The sequence below is a fragment of the Megalobrama amblycephala genome, linkage group LG13, assembly GCF_018812025.1.
Source record: "Megalobrama amblycephala isolate DHTTF-2021 linkage group LG13, ASM1881202v1, whole genome shotgun sequence".
NCBI lineage: Eukaryota > Metazoa > Chordata > Actinopteri > Cypriniformes > Xenocyprididae > Megalobrama > Megalobrama amblycephala.
The window spans coordinates 37,291,982-37,302,905 of NC_063056.1; the positions used below are offsets into that span (position 1 = coordinate 37,291,982).

Here is a 10,924-nt window from a genome sequence, read left to right on the forward strand (position 1 = left end):
CTTTGGTGTTCAGCAGAAGCAGGAAATTCATACATGCTTGGGACAATTTAAGGGTGAGTAAATGATGACATAATTTTCATTTTGGGTGAAATGACCCTTTAATCATCACAAGAGGGCACCATAGTACACACTATCATGTGATCATGACAGAGAAACCTGAACTAGAGCCACTGGATGATTCAAGACCAGCTGAGAGAGAGAGAGAGAGAATGTGTGTGGTCATGACATAAGTTAAGATTATTCAGTTCTTTCTTTGTCATTGGTTTTGTCAGGGTAATCTGTACATTCAGTACTATTGTGTAGATTTTGTAAAGAAACTGTCCATATGTCCAAACTTTTACATTTAGACCATGTACAAAATAGCATACTACTTGTACTAATTCTGCAATATATATTGCATCTTGTGTGCATACTCTATGTAAATACATAAAATGTGCATAACTTTTGTCCATGCATGCTAAGGTCACACTATCCTACAATGCAATGTAAATTCCAACACATTTTGGATTAAAAATACAAATGAACCATTTTTGTTTTTTAATTTGCTAACATGAAATGTTTGAAATGTTTTAGAATTACAAACAGTTGTACATTTTTTTTTTTTTTAAATAATAAAAAAAACAGGCATAGTCTGTGCTTTACAGTATAGTTGGTGGTACTAGAATGGTGCTCTTGGTCTGGGCCTGATTTATTTATATATATATATATATATATATATATATATATATATATATATATATATATATATATATATATATATATATATATATTGCAGCTCAATTTATATCCTGACATCACTAAAGAGACTGAAATGGAATTTCTTGTAAGTCACTTGAGCAATCATCTGCTATAAAAACAAATGTGTAAGTACGTGCTGTGCAAACGCTGCATCTACCTTTGTGCCGCTGACCCTGTAGTGTCACCATGTGACTTCCTCTGGGTACACGTAATGGCAGACACAACTTTTTTTTATTACTACAATTACACAATTTGACCATTTTCAGAAATAAAGCTGTATAACACAAAGCATGAGGCTGCAGAAACTATTGTTTGCAAAGCTTTTGACAGGTTAAAAATTGGAATGAAATACTAGTTTACTAATCACTTAATCACACATTGCTTAACACAGTGGTGTTGTATTTGCTTTGTAGGATACAGTATTGTGCGCATTGTGCTTTGTTGTATATACTTTGGCAATTGTAGCGAATCATGTGGGTGTTCCATACTGTGCACAGTATACATGTATGAGAATTCTGGTGTAGTTAATCACATGTTCCACTAACATTTCACAAACACACATTTTCAACATTAGATCTATTGTTTTAGCATTTCAAACTGAACAAACTTCTTTTTTTGTCAAGCGTGTATGTGCATCTTTATTCTTTACTTAGAGTAAATGACATTTGCTTTAGTATTTGCTTTGATAATGACGTTTTCTTTTCTTTTTGACGTTGTTTTTTTTTTTTTGTCCCCGAATAAAATTTTTGGGGCTGATGCACAGTGCACAGTGATGCACAGTGATTAAAAATTTTAAATATCTTTTAAAAAAAAATTATAAAAGTGATTTAGAAGTATATGGCAAACACTAGACTCAGAGTGATAATGCAAAATGTGTAAAAATAGATTTAATTGCAGTATATTTATGAACATAAAAATGTTTTCCTCAGATTCAATCTAGCTTTCTCACAGAGACAATACATGAACCTCCCTTAGGCACGGAGATGGTTTATACTTTGTGGTTTTAAAATCCATCCCATACAAAAACTACAATGGTGCTTTTTATCAAAAGGCAAAAAACAATCAGTACTAAGACATAAATCACATAGTTGTGACCTAAATACCATTACAAAGGTGCAGTAATTTCATTTAACTGTGTAAACAATAAAGTCTGTAACTTTTCAAATATTTCAGACGTAACGTGATTTTCATCCAATGCTTGCACCTCAGATTTCCCACCAACACAGGAAAAAATAATGTTCTTTTGAAAGTCCAAATTCAAGCGGTCTCTGAGTCCTTGGTTCACTACCTTGAGAAAAGCATGTCAACCAACAAGTCCAGAAGATCTGTCTGACCGATGACCGGCCGAAAGAAGAGCTCTGTGATGAGGCTCGGAGTGATGGTCTTTAAAGTGGATGCGGCGAGGAGGATACGAGCAAATCGCCCTCTATCCTCTGGATGAAGAGGTACCAGGACCTCCTTCAGAGCGTGCTGAGCTTCATATTGCAAACCCTCAATGAACAGAGATGCCTTCAGGCCTGGTACATCTGCAGATGGAAAATATTGGGTTAGTGTATTTTAAAATCTGAGGCTAAAAGCAATACTTTATGGTAAAAATGTTTTTTTTTTTAAAACATAAATAACAACATATATTTTATTCTTTTAATAGCTAAATATATTTTATTAAAATAATAAATTATAAATGTTAATTATTTTTGAATAATCAAATCAATCTTTTTAAATAAATATATTTTATTAAAATTATATTATAAACTTAAATTATAAATGATATATAAATATGTTGTTTTTATTCTAAATATTTTTAAAAATTATTTTTAACTAAAATAATCTTTTTAAATTAAATTATAAATTATTTATATAAATATGTATTAAATTTATATTTATATATATATATATTTTTTTTTTTCAATAATTAATTTTTTAATTTTTTTTTAATCTAATTTTTTTAATTTTTTTTAATCTATGTATCATTTAGATATAATAGTTTGTGCAACAAGTTTTGATTTCAGAAAATGTACCTGGATTGAATATTACAGTGCCTTTCAGATAAGCGTACTCCTTGGGGCTTAAATCGAGACTCCAGAACTTCTTGAGGCACGCTTTAAGGGTTTGCACGCCGGCCATCGTGGGCTGCTCTTGATCGGAGTTCATCGTCTCCTGGTTGTTGAGAAGAATTCTTTTTAGCATGCTGGGTGCCGGAATGTCATCAACCTCGAAACGAACCCTGTCCTGGGCCAGACCCAGAATGAAAAGTGGCGCCCAGCAGTTCTGCAACAGAGACAGCTGGTCTTTGGGTGGTAGTTGCTGGAACGCCGGCAAACTCTTCATGAAGTGCATCGTCTTGACCAGCACATCCGAAGCAACCTGACACGTCTCGTTGGGTGTTTTCAGACATACTTTCCTGCGTTTCTCACAGTGGCACGTCTGAGGAACCCGCTTGTAGTTCATCTCGTTCTGAGTCGACTCGCCTCGGCTGAGAATGTTAAAGAGGATGGCGTTCGCCTGTCCGTTACTGTAGTCTGAACAATCACATACGCAATCCATGTTGTCAGATGGCGGAGATGTGTGGTATCTTCTAGAACTCAAAGGCACAGTGTCTAACACTTGAACCTCATCTAGACTGAAGCTGTGAGAGACTCACATCTGTCACTGACACGACTCCTATTTATAACAAGCATTCATGTGGTTAAACTCCTGAACCTTGACCTGTCAATCTACATTTGCTGTGAACAAAACAACTGCCCTGTGCTGTTTAGCAATTGGGTAAATGGTGATAAGGCCTCTTAAATGCAAACCCACTGTAGGCTGGGATATACTCTAGGTGAGGCAATATTATCTCGGCTGAAGTCATTACACCAGGCTGTACCAAGCGACCAAGGACTCCTCAAGTTATATGGTCCCCATCATTACAGACACACAGCCTATAAACCTACAAACAGTCGAATCCAGAACAGAGAGAAGTAAAAGGTTAATGACCCTTGAGAACGGGAAGGGTGACTGTTACTTCATCATTAGCTCAAATAAGTGTTGTCTGAGTGAGTCACAGTACAGAAAACTATTGAAGATTAGAAGCTCACGCAGACATTAAAGAGACAGTTCACGGAAAAATGACAATTCTGTCATCATTCTATTTCTTCTGTGGGTCACAAAAAGAAGATATTTTGGAAAATATCTGTTTTTGTCCACCAACGTAGGTTCTTCAAAATATCTTCATTTGTGCTCCACAGAAAAAAGAAAGGCTTGTAATTGGAATGACATGAATAAATGATCATTTGAATTATGTTTTTTGGGGTGAACTACGCCGTGAACATACAATTTATTGGAGAAAATCCAATGCATGAAGTTCTTTAACCGAATTGTAGTTATATAATAAAGATTTTCAAGCTGTGTGGGATTTTCTCTTTCATTATATTGGTCTTGTACTATCGAGGTTGGCTAGCTGGTTAGCCCTACTGGTAGATGATGTAACTACACCATTCTTCTCTATTGATGGTCATTCAAAAATAGTGTTGTCAAAAGAACCGACTTCAATACTAAGTCAGCACTGAAATTTTAAAAATGTGACACTTTGAGAGCTTCTGAGCGGATTCGTAAACACCTCTGATTGGCCATTGTGTTCACACGCTCAACATATATGTCTGTGACTGGCTACAATGATCAATGCACAGGAGCGTTTAAAAGCACACAAAAGTGTTTGAAAGCGGGAGCGTTTGAAAGCAGGCGTCTATCAGTGGACCGATCCACCGATAGATGCCTGCTTACAAGCGCTCGGTGAAAAGCGTCATTGTCATGTTTTTTGGAGCATTGATTATTGTAGCCAATCACAGACATATCTGATGAGCACATAAACACAATGGCCAATCAGAGGTGTTTACCAATCTGCTCTACAGCGCTCAAAGTAGGGCTGCACGATTAATCGTATGCTATTTTCACGCGCATTTCGTCAGTAAAGCCGGTTCCCTGATTACCGCTAAATCGCCATCACCTGTTTTTAAACAATCGAATAGCATGCGATTAATCGTGCAGCCCTAGCTCAAAGCGTCACATTTTTAACATTTCAGTACCGACTTGGTATTGAAGTCGGTATTTCTGACAACACTATTTCTGGATGACCATCAACAGAGAAAAATTCACTGTAAAACCATATTGCTATATTAAAGCCCTGGGTATACTTCGTTCTAACGCAGTCTTGCAAGGTATACTTTGTTCGACTCATACGCATACACATGCGTTCGACGTATGCACAGTTTTGAGCAATCTCTTTCCACGAGTTACAACCCATGTAAACATCTTTGTATTCTTTCAGAGTTGTACAAATGAGGGTACTTTCTAACCTCTTCGCACAATCTCTCATCTATGTAGGCCTCCATTGTCGCCGTAGCTTGCATGTGTTCCGGTCTGTTCTGAATTTGTTTACAGTTTTTCTTTGACTACCTTGAATCGACACCCCAGGGCACGGTTGCCACCTTGTGGATAAACGAATTACTGCAAAAAAATTAAATGCACACGTGCGAACTGCGTGTACAATTAGGGTTGGGTACTGTTCACATTTTAACTGGTACCAGTACCAGTATCGGTACCTGAAATTCAGTGCCGGTACCCAACGGTATCTTTTTCCCGTGCTTAACTCTCTGTGTAATAACAAAAACATTTATTTTAGTGAACAAAATAAGCCCAATTTTAAACACTAGACAAAATAAACTGTTATGTCTGCGCTGTAGTATGCATGAGATCGCATTACAGTGGAGAATTCAAATGTCACGAAAGAGGTTCTTCACCTCTGCTGTTCAAAAATCCAGCGGAAGGCATACTCTTCTGATGAATAAATTTGCATCATGCACACTGTACACTGACCCTCGCGCAAGAGCAAAAAGTGAAGTATACTTTGGCCTTAAAGGTCTTTGCACACTGAGTCCGAAATTTTCGCATGCGTTTTTTTCGTATTCGTAATCCTAAAAATTCGTCACGCTCAGAGACCTTGCACACTGAGTCCGATGCGTATTAATGAAAAAAATCGCAAAACAATACAAAATGAAGTCTTCAAGCAGTGAGCACGATTTAGTTGTCCTCTCTCTCTTTAAAAAGAGGAAATATTGGGTCCATCCAATTTTGAGATTGCATAGAGAGAAAGGAGAGTTTCACCTCATCAAGGAGCTGCGTGATTATCCCGAGCGTTTCAAAGTTTACTTCAGGATGTCAGTGGCTCAGTTTGATGCTTTGCTACCGGCACAATTTGTCTTTGTATTCCGCACGTTGTTTGTCATTCAGTGCTGCTGTTTTGTGCTGTGCTGTAGGCAATGTGGATCAACTTGTCAGATGGGCATTCGAGATTTTTGCGTTCGCGTACGGTGGCTCTGAATTGTCAAAATGTCTCTCAAAATGCGTGCCACGGATGCGGAAAAAGAAAATCGAACCTGATCCGAATATTTTTTTGACGGACGAAAGTTTCAGAGGCAGTGTGCAAACGTGGTTGACATAACGTGAGGTCGAATTTATTTTTTAACGTGCGAAAATTTTGCATGCGAATTTCGGACTCAGTGTGCAAAGGCCTTAAGAATTACAATTATGTTTTACAACATTTATTGAACGTTTGGGTCTCAATGTTGTCACTGGTTTCTGAAAGCAATAAGCGTTACAGTGATTTTACCACGGTAAGGAGTGTTCTTAAGCACAACAGAGATTCTGTTAAAGCTGATTGAATCTACTCCTTTTCTATCTATACTACCTCAATTTTATTTGTTTGCTTTTTACTGTTTTCAGACTCTGCAGAAAACATTTAAAAAATAAGATTAATTGACTTTTAACTGATTGTTCAATAATGAAAAATTGAAGTAATCAATGTCTTGAATTATATGTAAATGAATGCACAAACAAAGTAATGATGCAGACTGTAATGTGATCAGTGAAGCTGAATCTACAAAATAAATTAATCAACATTGTGGAACATTTGTCAATCAGAATCAGTTTAAAAAAAAAAATCACTTTCTTGAGAAATTCCCGCTACTATTGACATGTTTTTCTGTAACGTCATAATCATGTGCGACTTGTCCTGGTTTTTTATCTCTGCAGTGCCTAGCACAGAACTTAACCAGATAAGCTAATTACTATATTGCTTTCAATCAAATCAACAAGTAGCTACTTGTGAAATTCCACTTATATTTCCATTATGAATATTTATGTTTTCCACAGACACTCACCAAAGCCACTTATAGGAAATAGTTTAATCTTGTTTGTTCTTCATGTAAATTTCTCTTATGGTTTTATGGCAGAAAAAACATTGGATAAATCAATTATAACTGTTAGAATTCAAAGTCATTTACTATATTCCTTATGCAATTAAACAAAATGGCAGATCTATTCCACCTCTTGATGTTGTTTTGTGTTTCACAGTGTACATGCACTTCAACACGATCAGAACATCCTGAGTGGAAAGAGTCTAGAGCACACGAATGAGTGTCTGAATCATAGTGATTGAATCACGGGTTGTAAATGTGTTTGATAAGGCCATGTTTATTGAAGGTCGAGACAGTCTGAGACAGACACTGAGGACACCATCTTATCACCAGCATGATAGTAAACAGAAAAATAAATTCCTCATGCCAGACAAATGAAACAAGACCACTGTTATTGACCACTGCTTGTTTATTGATGTGAGTTTAGGGTGAAAACTCACCCTAAACTGGTTAATTTTTAATTAACAAATTTTAAGATATATATATATATATAAATTATATAAAACTGTGTTCCTCAATAGTACACAGTGTGAATGTGTTTCAGGTGTGTTTTATTAGGGACACGTCCAACATGTGCAATGTTGGTGGAACTCCAGGAACAGGGTTAGAAAACACTGCTGTAAACAAAACAACATGAACATATTTCAGAGCAAACTTGAACACACATTTGCAAAGCGTTCCAGATAAAGATCTTCTTCTTCATGGACAACAACTTGCATGGCTAACTGAATGATTTTATCTCATCAGATCATTTAGTTGGCCATGCATGCAAGTTGTTGTTTAGAGGATCTCATGGGTAAATCAAAACATGGCAAAACTATTCAAACATGCTGAGAACATGCACGACATGCTAGTCCATAAAGATGTGTTTTCTGTGTGTGGATGTTAATTTATATACTGCAAAACTCTTAATATCTCATATATTATCATATAGGGTACAACGGGGCTAAAGGTGCCTTTGATTTTATTTTCCTCTAAACCACTAGATGGCACAAAAACTTGCCGCAGCACTTTCCTAAACATCAGCTTTTCAAAATGCACGCGCAAATTTGTCTGGTCCTTGACGCGATCGCGAGCAGCAATTCAAAGTTGATTCTGAGGTAGTTTGATCTAATATTTGAAGTTTTTTTTAAAATGTTGATTTAAGTAGCAAATAAGAATCCATTAAATTAATGTTTATATTTTCAGACAAAGGTCTTCTTAATGATTTTCAGTTTTGTTCAAGGTAATTCAAGCAACAGTTTTTCAATAACAGAAGAATATGTAAAAGTATGGTATTTGGGGTAAAAAGCGCCGCTGATGTTGGGGCAAAAGGCACAATAATTAACATGATAATGAATAGCCGGATGACTTTTCCATTTCTTGACATGACATGGTTAGATTCACATAGCAAGTATCATATATCAAATTGGGTATCCATCTTAGAGATAATATATTTATAATGGAAGTTTTAAAATATAGTAGTCAACATTTGAAGTGGATCAAAAAAGTTAATCAAAGTTGTCCTAAGAACTATGTTGCCCTAAGAAGAAGGTTTTAGGACAACTTTGATGAAAGGTTTTGATCCACTTCAAATGTTGACTACTGTATATTAATCATATCATAATAAAATATAATTTATTGTTACTACTGTCTCTCCTTCAATATGCATTCAGAATCTTTACTTTTTAAAATAATTTTGTTTCTGTGTTTCTGTATTTTTAAAATCTATTTTTATATTTTATATATAAAAATATATATCACATAGGCCTATTTTAATGACAGTATGTTAACTGAACAAAAATGAATTCTTTTATTTATCAAAATAAACAGAAAATAGTACAAACTTTGCTAAAGTTGTTCTTTTGAACAAGTATTAACCTCATTATTAAAAACATATTATTTTAGCTAAAGTATTTGTATAAATACTGTGTGCCTTTTACCCCATGTGTGGGGTAAAAGGACCCCCTTCACCACTTCATACATTTATAAGATTTTTAAACAAAATTAACCACTTTATGATTTTTTTTTTTTCACACAAAAAATGTTGCTCCATCAATGTCCAATACAAACATATATATTTTTTCTGCAATCATACTTTGAGAGTAGTGAAAAGCACAATTTTTAGCCCTGTTGCACCCTACTATCTGAACATGGACATGATTGATCGGCCTTAAACATTTATTGGAAAGACAAATAAACCTTTAGAGCAGCATAAACTTACGGTACATTTTAAATGTAAGATTTAATTTGTAAGCTTACATTCACATGACATTTACTGGATGACTTTCTGCAACCTTGACCTGAAACTATTGCAACAGAACAAGAGGTAAAACATCATCCTCAAAGAGCTAGAAAACAAGCCCAGCCTCACAAGAAAATAGTGTAAAAGTTCAGGTCAAATGTCACAATTTTTGCATCTTCACACACAGATGACCTTCATATTCCACACAATATCTTATCAACAGGACGTGATTCATATTTCACTGTGACAGCACCTCGAATCTATTTATATTCCAGCTTTTATGACGGTCATAAGAATGACTGAGCTGAAAAGTTGAAGGCTAGGTCGAGATCGTTCAGTCTTTCTTCGGTTGGTGAACCCGAATAACCTGTTTTCCGGATGAGTAACTATCAGGTTAAAAAAAAAAAATTCCAATTAAACGATTTATTTCATAATAATCCACTATAACACAACACTGAAATAACAAATGCGTAATATATCGAATATTTGCGATGGTTTTGCTAAATTATGCTCAGTTTTAACAACACTTAACAGTTACTTGAGCACGAAGAACGAACGCGGTCATGAACATTAACAACCATTAAGCCAGAATGGTGGCCTAAAGTTCACATTAACGTTCAGAAACATAAAAACAAACTTGTTTTCAGCTTAGTAAGAACAATTGTTTCAAACTTACCAGATAAGATGTGTGATGTTGATGTCGTCGAGGCTTTAACCGACGCGCGCAAAGTTCGCGCGCTTAACTGCACTCTGACCCTAACGGTCGTATTGACAAGCGGTTCCCTATTTCCGCCTCATACGACAAAAAATAATTTTTTGGTAAATTATAATTGTCATAAAAAGTCGAAATTATGTCAAAAAGTTTAGTAAACACGACTGATTTTTTTTACTCGTCTTATGTAATGACTAGTCAGAATAGCTATACTGTATAGTTCAATTAAAAATCTTAACATTTGTAGGCTACTAGTATCTAATAAATGTGTACTAGTAAATCAATACGTTTTAGTAAGCCTATTTATCTATCTATATTTAATAGGTTATGAAATGAAGTAGGCTGTATCTAAAAATTAAAGGGTTAGTTCACCCAAAAATGAAAATTCTGTCATTTATTACTCACCCTCATGGCGTTCCACACCAGTAAGACCTTTGTTAATCTTCGGAACACAAATTAAGATATTTTAGTTGAAATCCGATGGCTCCATGAGGCCTCCATAGCCAGCAATGACATTTCCTCTCTCAAGATCCAATGTATGTACTAAAACATATGTACTAAAAACATATTTAAATCAGTTCATGTGAGTACAGTGGTTCAATATTAATATTATAAAGTGATGAGAATATTTTTGGTGCGCCAAAAAAACAAAATAACGACTTATTTAGTGATGGCCGATTTCAAAACACTGCTTTAGGAAGGTTCAGAGTATTATGAATCAGTGTATCGAATCATGATTCGGATCGCGTGTCAAACCGCCAAACTGCTGAAATCACGTGACTTTGGCGCTCCGAACAGATGATTCGATACACTGATTCATTATGCTCCGATACTTCCTGAAGCAGTGTTTTGAAATCGACCATCACTAAATAAGTCGTTATTTTGTTTTTTTTGGCGCACCAAAAATATTCTCGTCGCTTTATAATATTAATATTGAACCACTGTACTCACATGATCTGATTTAAATATGTTTTTAGTACATTAATGGATCTTGAGAGAGGAAATGTCATTGCTGGC

General features: G+C 35.3%; 1 protein-coding gene and 1 long non-coding RNA gene across 3 annotated transcripts; both read right to left on the bottom strand.

The window, feature by feature from the left end:
• Positions 1-1,610: 1,610 nt before the first annotated feature.
• nr0b2a (nuclear receptor subfamily 0, group B, member 2a) lies at positions 1,611-3,653 on the bottom strand. Its single transcript, XM_048154012.1, has 2 exons — positions 2,757-3,653; positions 1,611-2,264 (listed from the first exon to the last, which is right to left on the bottom strand). Exons 1-2 carry the CDS (start codon positions 3,280-3,282, stop codon positions 2,023-2,025), a joined length of 768 nt encoding a protein of 255 aa, XP_048009969.1. The 5' UTR covers positions 3,283-3,653; the 3' UTR covers positions 1,611-2,022.
• Positions 3,654-5,841: 2,188 nt separating this feature from the next.
• Positions 5,842-10,286, bottom strand: LOC125243631. 2 transcript variants are annotated; one of them, XR_007179076.1, is made up of 3 exons: positions 9,872-10,277; positions 9,213-9,581; positions 5,842-7,588 (listed from the first exon to the last, which is right to left on the bottom strand). It is a non-coding gene; the product is annotated as an uncharacterized LOC125243631 (long non-coding RNA). The 2 variants fall into 2 exon arrangements; XR_007179075.1 differs by lacking the exon at positions 5,842-7,588 and having other exon boundaries at positions 9,166-9,581; positions 9,872-10,286.
• Between the last annotated feature and the right edge of the window lie 638 nt (positions 10,287-10,924).